The 26458-nt window shown below is 45.1% G+C and overlaps 1 protein-coding gene across 1 annotated transcript in view; it reads left to right on the forward strand.

The window, feature by feature from the left end:
- The window catches only part of ADCY8 (adenylate cyclase 8), a 206677-nt gene that overhangs the window by 83054 nt on the left and 97165 nt on the right, over positions 1-26458 (forward strand). Inside the window, exon 5 of the mRNA XM_069959623.1 lies at positions 8286-8397. Within this exon, the coding sequence (XP_069815724.1) occupies positions 8286-8397 (112 nt within the window). The remainder of the gene's footprint in view (positions 1-8285; positions 8398-26458) is intronic.

Genomic DNA, 26458 nt, shown 5'->3' on the forward strand with positions numbered 1-26458 from the left:
TTCCTGCAGGACATACAGCAGCTGATAAGTTTTTCGGTAGTATTGAGATTTTTTTTTAATAGAAGTAATTTACACATCTATATATGTTTCTGAAACCAGTTGATTTGAGAGAAAAAAAACACTAGAGTACCAATTAACTCTTATGCTTCATTTTTTGTACTGGCCCCCCATATGGGCAAGGGAGGCTTTATGGGCCCCCTCATGCTCTTTGTCCCACAATGTGCAACCACAACCCCTGCACCCCCTATAGCTGTGCCCCTGCTTTTTATGCGGTAGAGGGACCTGTGGGCTCCTCAGGTATTAGGGCTTCTGCTGCCTCTATATACCTTTCGGGTTACTGACTCAATATTCTTATATTGTATTTTATGACTTTTTGATCAGATATAGTAGAGATGTCTGATCCAACCTTATAGTCCTATTAAAGGGTGCCCCCTGGTTCCGCTGGTGTCCGTGTCCGTCCTTAATCTTACCCCAGTCCCTTGTTTTATGTTTCCCCCGTCTATCTCCCTTCCATCTGCCTTTGTTTGTTGGGTCTGTGGGCGGCCAGAGGGCTCAGATGGAGACGGCGCAGCATTCTCAGTATGAGAGAAGAGCCAGAATCCACCAGATGACAACAAAACAGGTTTGCTAATGGCCAGGCGGAAAGAACTGCTGAGTAGGCCTTGTATGCCCCTGCTGAGGGACACGGTGGACCCAGCTGTCGAGTAGGAGTAGGTTGTAATGCTGAGACCTCCCGGGGTACATACTGTCTATGTGGCTCTCCTCCTCACCAGTTGCCTGGAACTCTCGTTGGATCATCTATACTTCTGAGGTTTTGTTCAATACGTCTACAAAAAGAAATTGTGTCAATTGCTGCTTAACTAGGGTGGTCTTAAAGGGACTGTGCCTTGTTGAGCAGCAGTGCCAATCTGGTCCCAACTAATAACATTTTATCCATTATACACCAAATAGGTCAGTGGTACATTTCGGCAAATAGTAACATTGCCTTCATTTGGTGTAGGTGGGCGTCCTGCATAGAGAGTCATCATAGGGAGCTTAGCGGTATCTTAGTGACCCTTTGGATGGCTCTCTGACCCATTGAGTTGCTCTTAGTGGCTCATTGTGCCAAGAAGCAAAGATTTGATCCATGTGCCCTTAGACGCTGTGGCACACCTAGACATGGTGGGACTGTCATGGTGGTTGAGGTGTCCATTCTCGGTCGTAGTCCACCTTACCTAAGTGTTAGCTGTAGTACTCAATAAAGGAAAACTAGGTTTATCCTTGCCATCCTCTACTGTTTCAAAGAGAATCCTGTCACCACTTCTGCCTGAACCACAAATCATCGGGACAGACCCTGGGGGCTTTTCCAACCCTTCACCCAAACAAGATCTATTAATCAAGGCTGGTAGGGAGGGAAGAAGCTGCCAGGGACTGTCCCAATGACTCATGGCTTGGGCAACAAGTAATGATAGGTTTGCTTTAAAGAGGAACTATCATCAGGTTAGATAAATTTGACCTGCTGGTAGCCCCCTATTACCCATGTCTCTTACCTTCCTCCTCGGTGCCATTAATGTGCTATTAGTAGTGTAATCTTCAGTCTAGAGCACCGTTAGGAGCACTGCCCCGCCCCTATTGTGCAAGCCACTCCTTCTAATGATAAACAATGGAGCGGGTGGGCCGACTCGCACACTGGGGGTGGGGCAGTGCTCCTAACGGTGCTTCGGACCGAGGAATACACAAGGTAATAGACATACCTTTGCGTGATAGCGAGCTATTAGCAGGTTGGATCCATGTAATACATTACTTGACAACACATCACATTGATTGGGAGCGGTGAGAGGTTACAACCGTTTCCATATCTATCAAATACTATATACTCTCTTGACCAATCACAACCTAAAGAGAGAAAAAAAAGACCCCCAAACAATATACAAGCCATGTATATGACACAAGAAACATTCTCCTTGTCTCCACCTCCCTAAATGCTTTAGATCAGACCAATCTTTGCTGGAGAGGCTACCTGCAGAACCCTACTACACTGAGCCATAATCTGCTGAATCAGGCCGATCCGAATGATCAGCTGATCATTGACTTTTATCATGTTTAAAAATCATCGGCTGCAGGAGGCACAACGCAATTTGTAATAGTGATGAGCGGCCAACAGCTGAGAACTTTATACTGAGCCCAGTGATTGGCAGAGGGGCCTGTCATATCATAGACAGCATAAACAGTGCCAGCAGTGGCTGCGTTGAGTGGCACCCCTATTACCTTGTCCATTTGGGGATTAAACAAGCTCCTATAATCAAGCTGCACCTCTATTTGGTTTTTGGATCCCAACAAAAATAGAAGGGATGAGCAGCATAGAAACATAGAAGATTGTCATCAGAAAAAGCCCCCCTGGTCATTCTAGCCGGCCCTATTAGTATTTCCCTACTTATTATCTTAGGAGATATATATATATATATATCAGTCAGGTTACATTCTGTTATTGTAGATTTATCTACCACATCTGCTGGAAGTTTGTTCCAAGCATCTACTACTCTTTCAGTAAAGTAATATTTTCTCACGTTGTTTTTGCTATTTCCCCCAATAACCTCTCACTGCGTCCTCTTATTCTTGAGTGCAGTTTGTTTCCTAAAAACACTTCCATCCTGTACTTTATTCAATCCTCTAACATATTTAAAGGTTTCCATCATGTCCCCCCTTTCCCTTCTATCCTACAGACTCCAATGCAGCAGATAGACCCCAGCAAGTCTTGGCTATTAGTGTTGGCTTTCTCCACTCTTTTCGAGCTGTAGTGGCCCTTAAAGCAATATTGACAAGGAAATATAAATCTAATCGGGCATAGAACGTCCTGGGCCTGGCCGCCGGGAGTGACAAGTGCATCGGGGTGATTGAAGCTGATACTATTCTTTATTGGACTTAGTGCAGCAATTATCATAATCTATAGATCAATGTGGGATGCACACTGACATAACCATAGCAATGATTCTGTGTGCACGTGTGCTGCCCGAGCAGAATACATTTGCTTTATCTGACATCTGTGCATCACTCTATTAGAAGAATAAACCACATTACAATGTATACATTCTACAGCTAGTATATACGGAGAGATTATGGCTTCTACTTTGCAGTTCATCCTATTCTCTTAAGGTGCCCATACACATTAGGGTGCATTCACATTACCATTGTGGATTCTGAGGTATAGATACGTAGGTGGTGTTGATCAATTTGTGACATTGTTTCTAATTTAACATTTTTCTATCTACAGTATATTATAAAATAATCTTGAGATCTTGCAATTTTCATTCTCGCCACTTCTTGTTGTGGCTGTGGTGATAAGAGGAGGCTACTGTAAAGTGATCTCTACAGCATTGCAGCGTCATGTGACACCAGTAGAAAGAGGAGACAATAGCAGCTCCCTGTGGAATGACCTCTTCACAGGTCACAGAGCACACTCAGTAATGTTTTACATTAAAGCAGAAGTCCAGCAAAAGTGGCCCGGGACCTGTGGATAGAACGGCGCCGTACACGGGAATCGGGGACACAGTTCCAAAAATGGACCACGGCACCGGCTTCCCCATGACAGCCCCGTTTAATCCATGGGCCAGATTAAAGAGGACGTACCTGATGGTACATCCTCTTTAATCCACTTGGTCCTTCAGGCTGGGTTCACATTGTGTTTTTGCAAACTGTTTTTTTCCCCATCCATTTTATGCAAAAAACAAATGAAAAAAACTATGAAAAAAGATGCATTTGTGTGTATCTGTTTTAATCCATTTTTCCATTATCTTCCATTCTACAAAAAAAAAAAAAAAAAAGATAAAAAAAATCAGAACAAAACGTATTCGTTTTTTTTTTTTTTTTTTTTAGCATAAACTAGAAAATGTACCCGGCGCTGCCCGGGTATAAAGTGTCAGTGTGTATAGAGGGTCCTGTATACCTGTAGTATAGAGTTGGTGGAGGTGCTGTATACCTGTAGTATAGAGTTGGTTGAGGTCTTGTATACCTGAAGTATATAGTTCGGGGGTCCTGTATACCTCTAGTGTATAGTTTGGGGTTCTGTATACCTGTAGTATAGAGTTGGTAGAGGTGCTGTATACCTGTAGTATAGAGTTGGTGGAGGTCTTGTATACCTGAAGTATATAGTTCGGGGGTCCTGTATACCTGTAGTGTATAGTTTGGGGTTCTGTATACCTGTAGTATAGAGTTGGTAGAGGTGCTGTATACCTGTAGTATAGAGTTGGTGGAGGTCTTGTATACCTGAAGTATAGAGTTCGGGGGTCCTGTATACCTGTAGTGTATAGTTTGGGGTTCTGTATACCTGTAGTATAGAGTTGGTGGAGGTTCTGTGGCAGTGTTATCCAGTCACAGTATGGTGGTATTGTTCAGGTCTGGTATGGCAGTGTTATCCAGTCACAGTATGGTGGTATTGGTCAGGTCTGGTATGGCGGTGTTATCCAGTCACAGTATGGTGGTATTGGTCAGGTCTGGTATGGCGGTGTTATCCAGTCACAGTGTGTCGGTATTGGTCAGGTCTGGTATGGCGGTGTTATCCAGTCACAGTATGGCGGTATTGGTCAGGTCTGGTGTGGTGGTGTTATCCAGTCACAGTATGGCGGTATTGGTCAGGTCTGGTATAGCAGTGTTATCCAGTCACAGTGTGGCCGTATTGGTCAGGTGTGGTATGGCAGTGTTATCCAGTCACAGTTTGGTGGTATTGGTAAGGTCTGGTATGGCAGTGTTATCCAGTCACAGTATGGCGGTATTGGTCAGGTCTGGTGTGGCAGTGTTATCCAGTCACAGTATGGTGGTATTGGTCAGATCTAGTGTGGTGGTGTTATCCACTCACAGTATGGCGGTATTGGTCAGGTCTGGTGTGGAGTTGTTATCCAGTCACAGTATGGTCCTATTGGTCAGGTGTGGTATGGCGGTGTTATCCAGTCACAGTATGGCGGTATTGGTCAGGTCTGGTGTGGTGGTTTTGGTCAGGTCTGGTGTGGCGGTGTTAAATGTGACGTGTGGAGCTATTACCTACCAGTCCTGATGCTAATTGGTGAGTGAGGATGGGGCATCCTCAGGTTTAGTGCTTAGGGCAGCAGCAGCTGGTAATACTGTCCTGTATACATGTACTGTATAGATGGAGTAGGGGGCCCTATATACATGTACTGTATAGATGGAGTAGGAGGTCCTGTATACATGTCCTGTATAGATGGAGTAGGGGGCCCTGTATATACATGTCCTGTATATATGGAGTAGGGGGTCCTGTATATACATGTACTGTATAGATGGAGTAGGGGGCCCTATATACATGTACTGTATAGATGGAGTAGGAGGTCCTGTATACATGTACTGTATAGATGGAGTAGGGGGCCCTGTATACATGCACTGTATAGATGGAGTAGGGGGTCCTGTATACATGTACTGTATAGATGGAGAAGGGGGCCCTGTATACCTGTATAGATGGAGTAGGAGGTCCTGTATACATGTACTGTATAGATGGAGTAGGGGGCCCTGTATAGATGGAGTAGGGGGTCCTGTATACATATACTGTATAGATGGAGTAGGGGGTCCTGTATACATGTACTGTATAGATGGAGTAGGGGTCCTGTATACATGTACTGTATAGATGGAGTAGGGGGTCCTGTATACATGTACTGTATAGATGGAGTAGGAGGTCCTGTATACATGTACTGTATAGATGGAGTAGGGGGTCTACCAGTTATTACTGTGGATGTTGTGAGGCAGCTGCCCTAGCAACCACAACTCCCTATGAAAATGAAAGCAGTAATCCTATTGGTTGCTAAGGCTCCAACTGCCGTTTTCTCTGGGCAGCTGCAGCTAATTATATCTCCTGTGTGTGCAGTGCAGTGTGCAGATTTTCCAATTCATCTCTATGGGGCGCCGCTCTTCCCACCTCCCCCTCCCTTCCTGTACATCTGGCGGGGACGGGACCTTCGCTAAAACCTTCCCGGGCACCCAATGTATCTGTGTGCCAAATTTGGGGTCAAACGGTTCAGGCGTTTGGAAGTCTATATGGGACAGACAGATAGACAGACAGACTTTCATTTTTATGATATAGATGTGGTCGACCACATTATTGTGTGTGCTAAAAAAAAAGGATGCGTTTTGATCCGCTCTTTTTTTAGAATGGAAGTTAATCGAGAAATGGATGTACTGTACACAAATGTATCTGGTTTTTCATCCATTTTTCATCCGTTTTTTGCGTAAAGTTTTATGTAATCAGTGATCAATAAAAGTCTTATTGGCACCATTACAGCACGGCCACCCCCATGGTTGAGGACCAATGATGGGACTTTCACCGTTCGGACATTTATGGTATTTCCCGTATATATGTGTATATGGTATTTCCCATATATATATGCTATAAATGCCTTCAGTATTTTGTTCATTATTGGACTGAATTGGATCTGGCCTGTACCATATAGCTGGGGTATGAGCTATCGCCATCATCTGCTGAGTGCCCGGATTGCCGCCCCATGTAATAAAATCTTAACAAATTGTATTTACGTCATTCTCATTCACAGGAATCTATTTTCTGCTAGTAAATTCAAGGGCAAAAATAAATGAGAATAGAAGGCAGTGTGTGTGATAGAGTTAGCGCCGTACTGTACGTATTATTCACAATACACATTGTATCCCGCTCTGAATTGTTAAATATATACCGTAACTCAAACGTACGTTCCCATCAAAAAGAAATTCCTGAGTCGTACTCTGGGTCAACTTATTTAATGAAATCCATTGTCTCCTATTTATATCTGTTTCTTTTAAAGGAGATGACATGTGTGACCACAATTACAGTTCCCATACAAATAGGTGGCAGATATGTGGCAGGATATGTATCACTCCATCTCAAGGCCAGGTTGCCATATAAGAGCCTGAAAAGAATGACTAACTCGAAAAGAGTTAACACTGATGGTGGTTCCCAAATATGTAAATAACAGAAACATCAGTCATAAGGCAAAACGAGTTAGCATGGCCACCACGTTGGAGTCTTCCAATGGGTCATCTTTAGTATTGAACAAATCTGTAAAAATGTTCCAAACCCCACAGTTGACAGTTCCCCTCAACACTAGTCATCTGACGAAACCAATATGGGTCAAAGATTTCTGAATGATAAATGGACCTGTATCATTCAGTATCAAGGTTAAATTTCCATTCAGTAGCCTGATTGGCCACCACTGTGGTTGCTTTAAAGAAGGAGACACATGATGAGTCAACACTGTTGGCTGCCATTTTGGTACCCATAGCGGTTCCCAAATATATAAAGTTCAAATCATAAGGCTTAATGATTGAGTGACGTGTTCATTACTAAAGAAAAATGCCCTTCAGGAGGGACCAATGTGGGGTTATCTGTAGATGAATCAACAGTAGCAGCTTCTAATAGAGTACCCATAGCGGTTCCCCAATATCTAAGTGACTTATGAAATTACAAAACGGTTGTGGGGCACCTAAAGTTTCTATTTGAGAACTTGGTTGGCCACCACTGTAGGTGATTTAAAGGGGCTGTCTCATAAATAATCAACACTAGTGCCATTAGAGTACCCATAGTTTTTCCCAACTATTGAAAGCTCCAATCATAAAGCCAAATGGTTATAGGACATGTATCACACCATGACTAAGCAAAGTTGCTATTTAGTAGCTTGAGGGACCATCAACATGGGGTAGAACCAAGAAGAACCAACAATAGCTGCTGCCATTATGGTACCCATAGCGGTTCCCATAAATATATATATAACCAATGTACTTATAAAAAAAATGATTGTGGGACCCATATTACTCCATGGTTAGGTCAAGTTTCCATTCAGGAGCCTGGTTGACCACTACTATGGGAGCTTTAAAGGGGATGTCTCAAAGAATCAACATGATGGCTGCCATAGTGGTTTTTAAATATGTAAATAATCAAAGGGTGTTTTATAAGGAAAAAAATGGTTGTGGACACATCTCTTCATGACTGGGCAGAGTTTATAGTGAACAGCCTTTGTGAACGCCACATTAAAAGCTTTAAAAAGGTTTCCCTCCTAAAGGCTTGGGGATATTACTGGAGCATATGGTACCTATAGGATCTGGGCCTCCACCCAGGACTATGGCTGTGGCTCTGGTGGACCTGGCTCTATCATGCATTACATCATGGTTCATGTGATATTTTATACCCCTTAAAAAAATGACAAGCTGATATATATTTACTTAGAATTTTTCCTCATTTTGGAGGCAGATACTGTTATCTCCATCGTCTATACCGGCTGGTTGTTATTTATATTATTATTTCTTCTTCTTTTTTGCAGCATTCTGTTTGCAGATGTGAAGGGATTCACCAACCTGTCCACAACCTTATCAGCCCAAGAACTAGTCCGAATGTTAAATGAACTCTTTGCGAGGTTTGATCGCCTAGCACATGTGAGTTATGGAATACATCAATTTACTAATGTTTACACACAGAGAGGTCAGCGTGATGAGATGTGATAGAAAAAGAATGATTATAAAGAAAAGGAAGGTTTATCTAATGTATGCTGAGACTTCTACATATCTTCTACTTATCTATGTCCATTTTTATTGTATATAGGAGCAGTATTATAGTAGTTATATTCCTGTATATAGGAGCAGTATTATAGTAGTTATATTCCTGTATATAGGGAGCAGTATTATAGTAGTTATATTCCTGTATATAGGAGCAGTATTATAGTAGTTATATTCCTGTATATAGGGAGCAGTATTATAGTAGTTATATTCCTGTATATAGGAGCAGTATTATAGTAGTTATATCAGCACAAGCCATTGAGAAAGAACAAACCAGCGGCACTCACCGGATAGATGCATAAATGGTGATTTATTGATGCGATGTCATCAAGCAGGTAACTTCAGGGCAGGGGGAGACAAGTCCAGGGGGTGCTGTGCCACGGTGCACAGCACCCCCTGGACTTGTCTCCCCCTGCCCTGAACTTACCTGCTTGATGACATCGCATCAATAAATCACCATTTATGCATCTATCCGGTGAGTGCCGCTGGTTTGTTCTTTCTCAATGGCTTGTGCTGATTAAATGAACTGTTTTCTCATGTACGCTGAGCACCACTGTGATGCTGTTACGTTGCTGAAAGTACTCAGCTTTTAAGTTTACAGCGCTCCCCATCACATAGAGTTTTTCTGCACACTGAAACAGCCTCAGATTACCACGGGATTTTGATAGTGCCAACACATCTACCTGCTTGTAGTAGTATGCCGTGATTATAGTAGTTATATTCCTGTATATAAGAGCAGTATTATAGTAGTTATATTCCTGTGTATAGGAGCAGTATTATAGTAGTTATATTCTTGTATATAGGAGCAGTATTATAGTAGTTATATTCTTGTATATAGGGGCAGTATTATAGTAGTTATATTCCTGTATATAGGAGCAGTATTATAGTAGTTATGTTCTTGTATATAGGAGCAGTATTATAGTAGTTATATTCTTGTATATAGGAGCAGTATTATAGTAGTTATATTCTTGTATATAGGAGCAGTATTATAGTAGTTATATTCTTGTATATAGGAGGCAGTATTATAGTAGTTATATTCCTGTATATAGGAGCAGTATTATAGTAGTTATATTCCTGTGTATAGGAGCAGTATTATAGTAGTTATATTCTTGTATATAGGAACAATATTATAGTAGTTATATTCCTGTGTATAGGAGCAGTATTATAGTAGTTATATTCCTGTATATAGGAGCAGTATTATAGTAGTTATGTTCTTGTATATAGTAGTAGTATTATAGTAGTTATATTCTTGTATATAGGAGCAGTATTATAGTAGTTATATTCTTGTATATAGGAGCAGTATTATAGTAGTTATATTCCTGTATATAGGAGCAGTATTATAGTAGTTATATTCCTGTATATAAGAGCAGTATTATAGTAGTTATATTCTTGTATATAGGAGCAGTATTATAGTAGTTATATTCTTGTGTATAGGAGCAGTATTATAGTAGTTATATTCCTGTATATAGGGGGCAGTATTATAGTAGTTATATTCCTGTATATAAGAGCAGTATTATAGTAGTTATGGTTCAGGGAAGAAACAGAGTGCTGCACCTCACACCTATGGCTGATGCTAGTGCCGCTTGGCTAAATAAAAAACACATCAGAATTTTGTGTATGAATTGATCAAGCCATACTGCCCCATGTACCTCGTGCCGGTATCTGATACACATGGGTCCCTACACTAAGTCCACACCGTGCCAGTCAGTGGCCACCAACCCCGCAGGCGTGCACAGCCAGGGAACGGGGGCCATGGGACGGCCCTGCGACCCCCATGCCACAGGACCAGACCCAAAAACACCACACCAGAACCCGGCCAGCACCGCCGGCGGAGAAGGTCGCCCCCAAGCAGCACAAGTCTGGATAAGGTATTGCGCTCACCATAGCTGCAGCAAACAGAATGGGAAAAAACAGGAGGGATTAAAACCATGTGCACTCAGGTGTCTCCTGCTAATTGCGGTCATGTGGGTCTCACCAGGAGGAGTGCAAAACACGGAGAAAAGAGAGAAACAAAATGCGGTTCAGGGAAGAAACAGAGTGCTGCACCTCACACCTATGGCTGATGCTAGTGCCGCTTGGCTAAATAAAAAACACATCAGAATTTTGTGTATGAATTGATCAAGCCATACTGCCCCATGTACCTCGTGCCGGTATCTGATACACATGGGTCCCTACACTAAGTCCACACCGTGCCAGTCAGTGGCCACCAACCCCGCAGGCGTGCACAGCCAGGGAACGGGGGCCATGGGACGGCCCTGCGACCCCCATGCCACAGGACCAGACCCAAAAACACCACACCAGAACCCGGCCAGCACCGCCGGCGGAGAAGGTCGCCCCCAAGCAGCACAAGTCTGGATAAGGTATTGCGCTCACCATAGCTGCAGCAAACAGAATGGGAAAAAACAGGAGGGATTAAAACCATGTGCACTCAGGTGTCTCCTGCTAATTGCGGTCATGTGGGTCTCACCAGGAGGAGTGCAAAACACGGAGAAAAGAGAGAAACAAAATGCGGTTCAGGGAAGAAACAGAGTGCTGCACCTCACACCTATGGCTGATGCTAGTGCCGCTTGGCTAAATAAAAAACACATCAGAATTTTGTGTATGAATTGATCAAGCCATACTGCCCCATGTACCTCGTGCCGGTATCTGATACACATGGGTCCCTACACTAAGTCCACACCGTGCCAGTCAGTGGCCACCAACCCCGCAGGCGTGCACAGCCAGGGAACGGGGGCCATGGGACGGCCCTGCGACCCCCATGCCACAGGACCAGACCCAAAAACACCACACCAGAACCCGGCCAGCACCGCCGGCGGAGAAGGTCGCCCCCAAGCAGCACAAGTCTGGATAAGGTATTGCGCTCACCATAGCTGCAGCAAACAGAATGGGAAAAAACAGGAGGGATTAAAACCATGTGCACTCAGGTGTCTCCTGCTAATTGCGGTCATGTGGGTCTCACCAGGAGGAGTGCAAAACACGGAGAAAAGAGAGAAACAAAATGCGGTTCAGGGAAGAAACAGAGTGCTGCACCTCACACCTATGGCTGATGCTAGTGCCGCTTGGCTAAATAAAAAACACATCAGAATTTTGTGTATGAATTGATCAAGCCATACTGCCCCATGTACCTCGTGCCGGTATCTGATACACATGGGTCCCTACACTAAGTCCACACCGTGCCAGTCAGTGGCCACCAACCCCGCAGGCGTGCACAGCCAGGGAACGGGGGCCATGGGACGGCCCTGCGACCCCCATGCCACAGGACCAGACCCAAAAACACCACACCAGAACCCGGCCAGCACCGCCGGCGGAGAAGGTCGCCCCCAAGCAGCACAAGTCTGGATAAGGTATTGCGCTCACCATAGCTGCAGCAAACAGAATGGGAAAAAACAGGAGGGATTAAAACCATGTGCACTCAGGTGTCTCCTGCTAATTGCGGTCATGTGGGTCTCACCAGGAGGAGTGCAAAACACGGAGAAAAGAGAGAAACAAAATGCGGTTCAGGGAAGAAACAGAGTGCTGCACCTCACACCTATGGCTGATGCTAGTGCCGCTTGGCTAAATAAAAAACACATCAGAATTTTGTGTATGAATTGATCAAGCCATACTGCCCCATGTACCTCGTGCCGGTATCTGATACACATGGGTCCCTACACTAAGTCCACACCGTGCCAGTCAGTGGCCACCAACCCCGCAGGCGTGCACAGCCAGGGAACGGGGGCCATGGGACGGCCCTGCGACCCCCATGCCACAGGACCAGACCCAAAAACACCACACCAGAACCCGGCCAGCACCGCCGGCGGAGAAGGTCGCCCCCAAGCAGCACAAGTCTGGATAAGGTATTGCGCTCACCATAGCTGCAGCAAACAGAATGGGAAAAAACAGGAGGGATTAAAACCATGTGCACTCAGGTGTCTCCTGCTAATTGCGGTCATGTGGGTCTCACCAGGAGGAGTGCAAAACACGGAGAAAAGAGAGAAACAAAATGCGGTTCAGGGAAGAAACAGAGTGCTGCACCTCACACCTATGGCTGATGCTAGTGCCGCTTGGCTAAATAAAAAACACATCAGAATTTTGTGTATGAATTGATCAAGCCATACTGCCCCATGTACCTCGTGCCGGTATCTGATACACATGGGTCCCTACACTAAGTCCACACCGTGCCAGTCAGTGGCCACCAACCCCGCAGGCGTGCACAGCCAGGGAACGGGGGCCATGGGACGGCCCTGCGACCCCCATGCCACAGGACCAGACCCAAAAACACCACACCAGAACCCGGCCAGCACCGCCGGCGGAGAAGGTCGCCCCCAAGCAGCACAAGTCTGGATAAGGTATTGCGCTCACCATAGCTGCAGCAAACAGAATGGGAAAAAACAGGAGGGATTAAAACCATGTGCACTCAGGTGTCTCCTGCTAATTGCGGTCATGTGGGTCTCACCAGGAGGAGTGCAAAACACGGAGAAAAGAGAGAAACAAAATGCGGTTCAGGGAAGAAACAGAGTGCTGCACCTCACACCTATGGCTGATGCTAGTGCCGCTTGGCTAAATAAAAAACACATCAGAATTTTGTGTATGAATTGATCAAGCCATACTGCCCCATGTACCTCGTGCCGGTATCTGATACACATGGGTCCCTACACTAAGTCCACACCGTGCCAGTCAGTGGCCACCAACCCCGCAGGCGTGCACAGCCAGGGAACGGGGGCCATGGGACGGCCCTGCGACCCCCATGCCACAGGACCAGACCCAAAAACACCACACCAGAACCCGGCCAGCACCGCCGGCGGAGAAGGTCGCCCCCAAGCAGCACAAGTCTGGATAAGGTATTGCGCTCACCATAGCTGCAGCAAACAGAATGGGAAAAAACAGGAGGGATTAAAACCATGTGCACTCAGGTGTCTCCTGCTAATTGCGGTCATGTGGGTCTCACCAGGAGGAGTGCAAAACACGGAGAAAAGAGAGAAACAAAATGCGGTTCAGGGAAGAAACAGAGTGCTGCACCTCACACCTATGGCTGATGCTAGTGCCGCTTGGCTAAATAAAAAACACATCAGAATTTTGTGTATGAATTGATCAAGCCATACTGCCCCATGTACCTCGTGCCGGTATCTGATACACATGGGTCCCTACACTAAGTCCACACCGTGCCAGTCAGTGGCCACCAACCCCGCAGGCGTGCACAGCCAGGGAACGGGGGCCATGGGACGGCCCTGCGACCCCCATGCCACAGGACCAGACCCAAAAACACCACACCAGAACCCGGCCAGCACCGCCGGCGGAGTATAGTAGTTATATTCTTGTATATAGGAGCAGTATTATAGTAGTTATATTCTTGTATATAGGAGCAGTATTATAGTAGTTATATTCAGGGGCGGTCTTGGCATTTCTGGGGCCCCAAGCGAAGCTATGTCTGGGCCCCCCCCTCGACACGCGTTCCAAAACAATAGACCGCTGTGTGTTGCCCCCAGTAGTATATACCCCTTGTGCGCTACCGCTAGTAATATATACTCCTTGTGTGCTGCCCCCAGTAGTATATACCCCTTGTTTGCTTCCCCCAGTAGTATATAGACCCCTGTGTGTTCCCCCAGTTATATATAGCCCCCCCGTGTGCTCCCCCAGAAGTATATAGACCTCCTGTGTGCTGCCCCAGTTGTATATAGACCCCCTGTGTGCTTCCCCCAGTTGTATATACCCCCTGTGTGCTCCCCCACTAGTATATAGGCCCCCTGTGTGCTCCCTCAGGGGTATTTAGCCCCCTGTGTGCTCCCCCACTTGGATATAGACCTCCTGTGTGCTCCCTCACTTGGATATAAACCCCTGTGTGCTCCTCCAGTAGTATATAAACCCCCTGTGTGGTTCCACCAGTAGTATATAGACCCCCTGTGTGCCCCACCAGTATTATATAGACCCCCTGTATGTTCCCCCAGTGTGCTCCCCCAGTTATATATAGACCACCTGTGTGCCTCACAAGTAGTATATAGACCCCCTGTATGTTCCCCCAGTAGTATATAGACCCCCTGTGTGCCCCACCAGTAGTATATAGACCCCTGTGTGCTCCCCCAGTAGTATATAGCCCCCCTGTGTGCTCCCCCACTTGGATATAGACCTCCTGTGTGCTCTCCAAGTTTTATATAGACCCCATTCTGCTGCCCCAAGTAGTATATAGACCCCCTGTGTGCTGCCCCCAGTAGTATGTAGACCCCTCTGTGAAGCCCCAGTAGTCTATAGCCCCCCTGTGTGTTCCCCGTTATATAGCCCTCCTGTGTGCTCCCCCCATTTATATAGACCCCCGATGTGCACTCCCCCAGTTAAACAGACCCCTGTGTGCTCCCCCTCCCATATAGTATATAACACAATAAAACAAACACTTATACTCACCTGGGTCCGGGCGTCTCCTCTTCTCTTCACTCACAATCTCTTCACGATCACAAGAGGCCGCACTCCCCTTGTCCTGGCGCCGATGCTCCAGTGATGTCACTGGAGCGCCGGCACCACAAGGACAAAGCTGCCACTTGTGACCGCAGGGAAAACCCTTCCTGCGGCCAAGACAAGAGTGACTGACAGGTAGGGAGCCAATGTCTCCCGCCCTGTCAGTGCTGCTGCATGTAACTATGAGCGCTCATTACGAGTGCTCATAGTTACAGTTCAGATGGCAGCAGCGTGCGGGGCAGCGGCCCTGTCCAGCGGTCTTGAGCACAAGAGCGGGGCGTGGGGGCCCCCAGGGCCGTCTTATCCATTGGGCAGGGTAGGCGGCTGCCCGGGGGCCCTTGCGTCCTAGGGGGCCCCTGCCCTCTGTGACCTGTATTTTTAGCTTTATAAGACGCACTTATAAAACTAAGTGCGTCCTATAAAGCGAAGACGGCTCCCAAGCAGTGCTCAGCACCGCAAGGAAACCGTCCTGCCTGCCCCCTGTATTGCCGCTCACTAAGCATATGCATAGTGAGCGGCCCTGAGCCACCCCCTCCGCCCGCCCAGCCCGCCCCTTCTATCGCTTCTCAGCTGACAGCCAATCAGAAGCCCAGGAAAGTGCAATGAGCAGCACTTTCCTGGGCTTCTGATCGACTCAGTAAGCGGCGATAGAAGGGGCGGGCGGTCCCGGAACTCACCCGTCCGGCGGCCCAAGCAGCTCCTCTCCCGGCAGCGCGCCACTCCCGTCATCCTCCGGGCACAGGCAGCGGGGTACAGAGACGCTGCCTGTGTCCTGGATGTGTCATGCAGCCGGACACTTCTGGCACAGGCAGTCACTCTGTACCCCGCTGCCTGTACCCGGAGGATGACGGGAGTGGCGCGCTGACGGGAGACATCAGCTGCTGGGGCCGCCGGACGGGTGAGTAACTGGTTTGTTGTTTTGGGGGGCACTGGCTACTATGGGGGCACTGGCTACTATGGGGGGCACTGGCTACTATGGGGGCACTGGTACTATGGGGGCACTGGCCACTATGGGGGGCACTGGCTACTATGGGGGCACTGGCTACTATGGGGGCACTGGCTACTATGGGGGGCACTGGCCACTATGGGGGGCACTGGCTACTATGGGGGTACTGGCTACTATGGGGGCACTGGCTACTATGGGGGCACTGGCTACTTTTGGGGGGCACTGGCTACTATGGGGGCACTGGCTACTATGGGGGGCACTGGCTACTATGAGGGGCACTGGCTACTATGAGGGGCACTGACTACTATGGGGGGCACTGGCTACTATGAGGGGCACTGACTACTATGGGGGGCACTGGCTACTATGTGGGCACTGGCTACTATGGGGGGCACTATATGGGGGGATTGGCTACTATGGGGGGATTGGCTACTATGGGGGGCACTATATGGGGGGCACTATATGCAAAGATGTGGGGGATTTGATGGTGGCGGTTGGGGGGGGGGCAATTCGCACCTCTGCCCAGGGGCCCATAATGCTGTTAAGACGGCCCCGGGGGCCCCCCTGGATGTTGGGGGCCCCAAGCGATCGCTTGGGGTGCTTGGTGCCAAAGACCACCACTGGTTATATTCCTGTATATAGGAGCAGTATTATAGTAGTTATATTCCTGTATATAGGGGGCAGTATTATAGTAGTTATATTCTTGTATATAGGAGCAGTATTATAGTAGTTATATTCTTGTATATAGGAGGCAGCATTATAGTAGTTATATTCTTGTATATAAGAGCAGTATTATAGTAGTTATATTCCTGTATATAGAAGCAGTATTATAGTAGTTATATTCCTGTATATAGGAGGCAGTATTATATTAGTTATATTCTTGTATATAAGAGCAGTATTATAGTAGTTATGCAATGCAGTGGCGAGAGAAAGTAGAGACTGGGGCACTCACCGGTGTATCCAAGCTGTAGACTTTAATGCCGATATCTACAAGTCCATGGTGGAGGGAGGACAGGTGGAATAGCGGGCGCCTATACCCCGGAACCAGGGGTTCCGGGGTATAGGCGCCCGCTATTCCACCTGTCCTCCCTCCACCATGGACTTGTAGATATCGGCATTAAAGTCTACAGCTTGGATACACCGGTGAGTGCCCCAGTCTCTACTTTCTCTCGCCACTGCATTGCATATCTCTATTTGCCTTTGTCTGGGAGCACCTCTAGTACAAGCATTTCAGGCTGGTCCACTCCACTACACGTCCTTCATTGCTAGCGTTGCTGACAGTGCCGACTGCACTCTCCAGCTCTATTATAGTAGTTATATTCTTGTATATAGGAGGCAGTATTATAGTAGTTATATTCCTGTATATAGAAGCAGTATTATAGTAGTTATATTCTTGTATATAGGAGGCAGTATTATAGTAGTTATATTCTTGTATATAGGAGCAGTATTATAGTAGTTATATTCCTGTATATAGGAGCAGTATTATAGTAGTTATATTCCTGTATATAGGAGCAGTATCATAGTAGTTATATTCTCTTATATAAGAGCAGTATTATAGTAGTTATATTCTTGTATATAGGAGCAGTATTATAGTAGTTATATTCCTGTATATAGGAGCAGTATTATAGTAGTTATATTCCTGTATATAGGAGCAGTATCATAGTAGTTATATTCTCTTATATAAGAGCAGTATTATAGTAGTTATATTCTTGTATATAGGAGGCAGTATTATAGTAGTTATATTCTTGTATATAAGAGCAGTATTATAGTAGTTATACTGTAGTTAGTAGTAAAGACCCGCACCACACCAAACAATACACCACTTAAACAAGAGTCCAATAGGACAAAGCAGCAATATACTGTCTCTGACCTCTAATTGCTTCACGGGGGTGCAGATAACAGAGAGGAGGCCTACTATTGTATGGTAGAAGAAATGTGAAGTAGCACTCACCTGTGATTTGCAGCTTTATGACTTTATTAGGTCCACGGTGAGCTGGGAGGGGAAGGAATTAGGTGCAGACACAACCTGGGACGGCCGTTTCAAGGACACATCCCCTTTGTCGACCAGGTGCACACAATGTATTGAATAACGGACGTTTTTACCGCGGACATCAAAGTAATGAACACAATCATTATTTTTGGACGTCTTTTGCAAAGAGCGGACGTTTTTTATTAGTTGTTGACACACAGTTTTTCTTTTTCCACCGTTCTTTCTCCGTTTTTACTATTAAATTCAATGGACTCTTCAATTAAGACGCACCCAAAGTCCAATTAGTAACTCCAAACTAGAGTAATGTACCAACAGCCGTCATTGTACAAAGGGAAGGCCAGACAGCTAAATGACGTCCGTTATTTTAGACTCAAAATAACGGACGTCATTTTAAACAGAGCTGAAAAACCGTTGTGTGAACATAGACAGTAAATTAGTAGTTGTAATCATAGTTGGAAATATAACTATTAGTCTTTTTTCTAGTGCAGACAGTGGAACTTCCAGAGACCACAAAAATATGAGTCGTTTATGTAGAGCTTATCAACCAATATTTCAAATAGATCTGTATGTTATACAGAATTACATTCTCCTATATACCTTTTTGATGTGTCAGTGTTCACTGTATTCCTTGTGTTCTGTTCATGAACTAGGATTAGAACTCTAAAGCTCCCATTCACAATATGGTGAAGCTGCAGGTCATAAATGTGCGGTATAAGTAAGTGTTTAGATGAATATATCTGTGAGTATAATATACTGTAAGCAGTGCTTCATCTATATATGCATTTTATGGTGGCCTCCTGGACTAGCGCTTTAGCTTTACATCCCCTGTATAAAATATGCATACCCTAAGGGCCCATGGTTCCAGCAGATAGCAGCAGACAGGTTATTGGGTTTCCTGTAAGCTTCTTGCTTGTATGGCTGTTGTCAGGTTATTGCCTTATGTCACTGATACCATGTCACAGAAGCCTCTGCTCCGTGTCACCGTAGACATGAAGTTCATTCATTAAACAGGTGACTGACTTGTTGTGTGATACGGACATTTGACGCCGCTGTGCATGTTCCATCAATCTCCCCGGCCGAGGCATCAGCTGGATTTACATTGAGCGCTGACACAGTGGGAAATAATATATGAATGTGAATTCCCAGTGGTTTGTATGTAAAATCTTATCATTAGTGAGAGCAGGATTCATGCACCATAAAGGAAAGGGGAGAGGGGGGCGATTATTTAGCACAAATGCTGTATACCCATTTTAGTGGGGTATATCTGATTTACAGTGGATATCATAGTAGGATTTTGTGAACCATATGTGAATAATTGTATGGCAGCAATGTGTAGAAGCAGCCATTTTTAGTAGTACAGTATTATAAATTGTAACGCTGCCGGATGAGACTCACTGTCCTGTCCGCTCCTTTGCATGCTCGTCCTGCAGCTGCTCAGGTCGTCCAACGTCTTCTTCCACCTTCTGCTGCAGTGACACCTCTGGCCACTAGGCTGCGCAGGCAGGAAACTGTTCTGGATTTATAGAGGCAGCTAGTCTATGCATGCTACTGCCACCCTCCCCTACCTGAGCATTGTTGGATTCTTGCTTTCCAAAAGAAGGTGTCTGTCTGCTGTATTCCTGTGTATCCTGACCTGTGCCTCTTTTTTTGGATTACATTTTCTGTCTGACCCTTGTCTGTACTGCATGCCTCTCTTGTTGCCAATTCAGGTAACCTGCCCTGTCTCTAAAGTCACCTGCCCTGTCCCTTCACCAGTCTGACTATGATACTTGTTTCATCCCTGGAACTGTGCTGACTCTCCTGCTGACAACCCAGCTTGTTGACCACACACTTGGCCTGTTCCTTGGTGCCTAGCACCAACTTTATCTGGTTCTTGGGGACCAGCTGCTGCATACACACATGTGGAGCCACCTGGTGCCCTCTAGCTGCAGAAGTCTAGCCTCTACATCCTGGGAGGGTGAAGACCTAAAGAGCACAGAGACTTCTACCAATGTAGTTCAAGGCCAAAGCGGTTGAGTAGCATACTGGGTCTATACAGTATGTTACATAAATGCAGCTCTGGGTGTGATTGGAGGATCTCCTCATAGTCATGGAATAAGATCTGATCCTACAGAAAAAAAAAACTCTTTTCCTTTCTTCTTGCGGCAAGAAGTAATGGCATGTCTACAAAATCAGACTACATAATTTGTTTGTAGTCTGTAACCATGGTGACGCATAGCTCTGTACTAAAGCTGAATACAAGCTCTGTTTTGACAAAGACTACTTGCAAAAATATTTTATTTTAATAGCGTATCAAACTTATTTCTATTTATCTATCTCCTATCTATCTCCTATCTATCTATCTATCTATCTATCTATCTATCTATCTATCTATCTATCTATCTATCTATCTATCTTTTGTATCTATCTATCTATCTATCTATCTATCTATCTATCTATCTCCTATCTATCTATCTCCTATCTATCTATCTCTCTATCTGTCATCTATCTATCTATCTATCTATCTATCTATCTATCTATCTCCTATCTATCATCAATTAATCTATCTATCTATCTATCTATCTATCTATCTATCTATCTATCTATCTATCTCCTATCTATCATCAATTAATCTATCTATCTATCTATCTATCTATCTATCTATCTATCTATCTATCTATCTATCTATCCCTTTTATCTACCTGTCTCTCTCTGCCTATAACACTGTGGCTCCACTTCAGTACTCCTCACAGCAATCACTGCTGCCGCCCACCGGGTCTCGTCTGAGTATTCGGCCAAATTATCTTTTTATTGCACTTGTGTATTAATTAACCCCGTCCTTCCCATGACCCTGAAGGATATTTTTTCCACTTTATTAAAGTCTCCCAGTAAAGTCAATTTTTGGTGAAGCCACAAATACATTTAAAAATAGAGTAAATTATATTATGTCCTTTTTCAGCAGGACATCGAGGCAGACAGTCATCAATGATAACGTGATGGGCCTGCGGCGGCTGCATCTTGTGTCCTTAGGTATTACCATATATCTGATGTAGACATAACAGGTCGCCGAGACTGAAACAAATCAATTGACTCATTTAAAACAATGATTTAGCTTAAGAATATAGCAAAAAGAATCACATTGTCCTCTGCACAAATCCTCAACCTTAAAAAGATATATATTTTTTATTTTTTAACTGTTCTTTTGTCCTTTTATTTGCTTATCGCTCTAGGAAGAGCATTCCCATTGATTGTACCTGAAGGATCAGTAGGAGCTAAGGAAACCTGCAATGTAACTTCTAAGTCCATCAACTCGTAAAATCTATTAACATAACTTTTATTAAACCATTCAGCCTTTTTTAGAGATTTTTCTTGTTGCAGCTTCCTGTCCCTGTCTGTGGGAGAGTCAGCTTCATTGCCTGTCTCTAACTTTGTACAAGCTGCATGTCCTATAATAGGAACTGATGCCGAAGTCTTATAACGCTTTTAAGGCAAACAATTTGGTGTAAATAGGAGGATTATAGTAGATATATTCTTGTATATAGGGGGCAGTATTATATTAGTTATATTCTTGTATATAGGAGGCAGTATTACAGTAGTTATATTCTTGTATATAGGAGTAGTATTATAGTAGTTATATTCCTGTATATAGTGAGCAGTATTATAGTAGTTATATTCTTGTGTATAGGAGCAGTATTATATTAGTTATATTCCTGTATATAAGAGCAGTATTATAGTAGTTATATTCTTGTATATAGGAGCAGTATTATAGTAGTTATATTCCTGTATAGAGGAGCAGTATTATAGTAGTTATATTCTTGTATATAAGAGCAGTATTATAGTAGTTATATTCCTGTATATAGGAGCAGTATTATAGTAGTTATATGCACGAGCCAAAAAGACAGAAATGGCTGCACATCGCACCCATGGCTGACACGAAAGCTTATTCAGCTACATTTAAAACCAACATCAGAAGTTAGTATATAATTTGGCCAAACCATATTGCCTCATGTACCACGTGCAGGTCTTCTGATACACATGAGTCCCTAACCATAAAACATCACTGTGCCGGTCAGCGACCACAATCCCCGCAAAACGTGCGCAAGCAGAGAAGGAGGCCAAGGAATGGCCCTGCAACCCCATTGTCACAGGACCAGAACCTAAAGGGCCCCCCCGGACCCCGCAGGCGCCACCGGCAGAAAAAGTGGACGCCAAGCAACACAAGTGTGAACAAGCTCTTACCTCTCTCCATTCCTCTGCAGGTAGAATGGGAGAATACTAGGAGATCCTCCCCTTATGTACACAGGTGCTTCCTGCTAATTTGGATCACATGGGTCTTACAAAGCACGAGTGCTAGCCACAATGAAAAAAGGGACAGAATACATAAAATATGCACAAGCCAAAAAGACAGAAATGGCTGCACATCGCACCCATGGCTGACATGAAAGCTTATTCAGCTACACTTAAAACCAACATCAGAAGTTAGTATATAATTTGGCCAAACCATATTGCCTCATGTACCACGTGCAGGTCTTCTGATACACATGAGTCCCTAACCAAAAAACATCACTGTGCCGGTCAGCGACCACAATCCCCGCAAAACGTGCGCAATAAGAGAAGGGGGTCCACGGAATGGCCCTGCAACCCCATTGTCACAGGACCAGAACCTAAAGGTGTGAGGTGCAGCACTCTTTTTCTTCCCTGAACCGCATTTTGTTTCTCTCTTTTCTCCGTGTTTTGCACTCCTCCTGGTGAGACCCACATGACCGCAATTAGCAGGAGACACCTGAGTGCACATGGTTGTAATCCCTCCTGTCTTTTCCCATTCTGTCTGCAGCAGCTATGGTGAGCGCAATACCTCATCCAGACTTGTGCTGTTTGGGGGCGACCTTCTCCGCCGGCGGTGCTGGCCGGGTTCTGGTGTGGTGTTTTTGGGTCTGGTCCTGTGGCATGGGGGTCGCAGGGCCGCCCCATGGTCCCCGTTCCCTGGCTGTGCGTGCCTGCGGGGTTGGTGGCCACTGACTGGCACGGTGTGGACTTAGTGTAGGGACCCATGTGTATCAGATACCGGCACGAGGTATCCTGTATATAGGAGCAGTATTATAGTAGTTATATTCTTGTATATAGAAGGCAGTATTATATTAGTTATATTCCTGTATATAGGGAGCAGTATTATAGTAGATATGGTAGATAGATGAATCAGCACTCACCCGGTATCTTGTATCAGCTCACTTTATTTCATCTGTCGCGGATAGCAGGGAGAGAGAGGTGAGGACGAGCACTGGGACGGCCGTTTCGGGGACACGCCCCCTTTGTCGGCCAGGTGATAGCGTCATGTGAGGAGGAGGTGTGCTCTATATACAGGTAACGTGCACGTGACCAAAGAAAAAACACATAAACACAATATACCTAAAACAAGAACATTACACAAATACACTGAGATCATTCCGCTCGTTAAGACCGAGAGGGCCAGTAGCGTTGAGTCGAGAAATCCAGAGAGACTCTTTTCTTAAGAGTATTTGATGCTTATCTGCTCCCTCTGGTACCAGATTGACTCTTTCCAGGCCGAGGAACTTCAGAGTCCTAGTATCGCCTTGATGGGCTGTCCGTACATGCTCTATGAGGCGTGGGACGCCTTTGCCTGTTCTTATAGAGTATGCATGTTCTTTAAATCTTATCCATAGTGTTCTTTTAGTTTTTCCAACATAATATCACCCGCGGCTACAGACTATTGCATAAACAACGTGCAAAGATTTACACGTAATGAAGTCTCTAATCATACATTCATGTCCCCCTAAACGAATGAAGGAGACATTGAGTAATTGAGTACAGTATTTGCACTGGCCACATCTTCTATTGCCCCGGGGTAGTGTCCGGGACAGCCAGTCTTTACTTTTATTTTCTACACTAGGGGTATTGAGATGGTCAGCTATTGTTTTGTTCTTTCTATAAGAGATACAAGGTTTCTTTTCTGCAATATCTCTAAGGTCAAGATCTGACTCTAGGAGGTGCCAGTGTTTTTTAATGGCCTCTTGTACGACTGAATTCATGGGGGAATTTTGGAATATAAAGTTAAACCTTCTGTCTTGATTTTTGTGTTTTGCTGGGGATGACAGAAGAGTAAATCTATCTTGTGAGCAGGCCTTTTGTCGCGCCTCTCTAACTAAAGTTTTGGGGTATCCTCTTTCGGCAAATTTCCCCTCCATCTCGACAGCCTGTAAATTGAAAGATTCATCAGTAGAGTTCACCCTGCGCAGGCGCAGCATTTGACCGTAACGTGCGCAGGGTGAGAGCTGTCGAGGTGGAGAAGGGAGTTGCAAGAGGTAGGTTTTCTATACACCGATGTATGAATCTCGTTGTTATGGATATTGACTAACACATCTAAAAACTCCAAAGAATGACCCCCAAACTTAGATGTGAAAAACATATTTACGTGGTTATGTGTGTTTAAAAAATGTATGAAATCAGAAAACTGTGTCTCTGTGCCCTGCCAAACAACAAAAACATCGTCTACAAAACGATGGTACGATCTAATGAACTTAATATAAGGGTTATTTGTGGAAAAAACAACATTGTGTTCCAGCTTAGCGAGGAACAGGTTGGCATACGTACAGGAGACCGGCGTGCCCATGGCAGTGCCGATCTCCTGACGATACCACCTGTCCTCGTAGCGGAACACGTTGTTGGTGAGAATAAAGGATAAAGCTTCCCCAATAAAGTCACACAAGGTTTCAGGATTGCCACCATGCGTGACATGCCACTTAATAGCCTCTACACCCGCATCGTGTGGGATGCGGGTGTAGAGGCTTTCCACGTCAATGGAGGCCAGGGCACATTCATCACTCCATGAGACATCCCCTAGAATTTTTAAAAACTCGCTGGAATCTTTCAGGTATGTTGGAGTACCTTTGAGGATAGGGTTAAGGAGCCAGTCTACGAATTGAGATAGGCTTTCTGTCACAGAGTTGATAGCGGAGACTATAGGTCGTCCAGGTGGCATCTCCAAGGATTTATGTACCTTGGGTAAGAAATACCACCTGGGCGGTCTAGGAGCATCGGGGAGGAGCTTCTCTGCCTGCTTCTTATCCAAAGCGCCTGTTCTGGTGTGTTTTCCTAGCAATTTCCTAAGTCCCTCTTGTATACCTAACATAGGATCCTTTTTTATAATAGTGTATGTATTACTGTCTCCTAATTGGCGTTGGGCTTCGGTTTGATAGTATGCTTTGGACATTATAACGGCTGCCCCTCCTTTATCGGCTCTACGAACCACCAAATCTTGACGCGATTTCAGCCATTTAATTGCTCTGTTTTCCCTGTCGGTAATATTCAAGGGAGCTGATGGATATTTAAGTGCCCTGACATCTCTTAATACAGACTTGTGGAAAAGGTCTAGTGGCCCTCCAGGTGTCACTTGAGGAGTAAAGGATGATTTCTTTCCTCCTGTGAAACCAGGGTGGTCGGTGTCATGAGAGGCGCTGGAGGAAGCAGGTAAGTCTGCTAAAAACCGCAGGCACTCAATTTCCTCTGTGTTAAAACCGCCAGGAGCCTGAAACCCTAAAGGTCCTACAGAACATCTTGACAAGGTGTTTTGCTGCTGTGACACAAATTTATTAGTAGCGAAAAATTTCACCAGGTTGATTTTCCCGATTGCTTTGAATAGGTCTATTTCAACGGTTGATAGATCGAAGTTCTCACATAGACCGAAATTTAGTCCTTTGGACAGTACGTGTAGGCAATCTGGGGGATGTCAGTTCCTGAGATGTTAATAACGTTTTTGGGTGTAGTTAACGTCTCCACGATACAGTTTTTCTTTTCCTGTTCCCTTTTCCTCGTGTGTTTCCACTTCTTGCCCCCCCTTCTTGTCTTTCTCCTAAAGGGGCGGTTCGACATGAGGTTTGAGGTAGTGAGGGGTTAGCTTCCATGTTATTGGTGTATTCGTCAGATCCACTGGATTCGGATTCTGTGGTGCATATGTCATTAAGGTACTTGCGTCTGGGGATGCTCCTTCTGCTTTTTTTATTCCAGTCGAACACATGTTGGGTATCATAGTCAAGTTTGTCCCTCATGAATTTGTCTTTTTTCCTTTCTTTGGTTTCATTCTGAAGTGTGATTAACTTTGTTTCAAGTCTGGCAAAAAAGGTATTAGCTTGTTCTTCTGAGACTCTATTTTGTAACTCGTGTTTAGCCTTGCATAGGTCTGTAGTAATCAGTTCATATTCTTTACAATGTCGTTGGAGTATAATGGACATCAGGTTCAAGGCATGTTTTTGGTGAGCGATCTGCCAAGCTTGGATGAACTCTGGGTCATCTTGATACAATGATGGTATTTTATAGGTCCGTAGACCTCTCGGAACCCGGTTTCTCTCTTCATAGGCTCTCAGGGAGTTAATGGTCCAGAATAGTCTGGTCTCCCGATCGGCTAGATGGGATATCCGATACTCAAGTGCTCTAGTGCTAATGACTTGCACTGACTCCTTTGCGTTACATGACGCAAAAAAACGCGTCCGCTCCCTCCCTCCCTGCTTGTAGAGCTTGCGCCTGTGGGATGGATTCGTCCGTTTGGATCTCCATACTGGTCAAATAGCGTGCAGAGTCGGAGGATCAGG

This window comes from Dendropsophus ebraccatus, chromosome 2, assembly GCF_027789765.1.
Source record: "Dendropsophus ebraccatus isolate aDenEbr1 chromosome 2, aDenEbr1.pat, whole genome shotgun sequence".
NCBI lineage: Eukaryota > Metazoa > Chordata > Amphibia > Anura > Hylidae > Dendropsophus > Dendropsophus ebraccatus.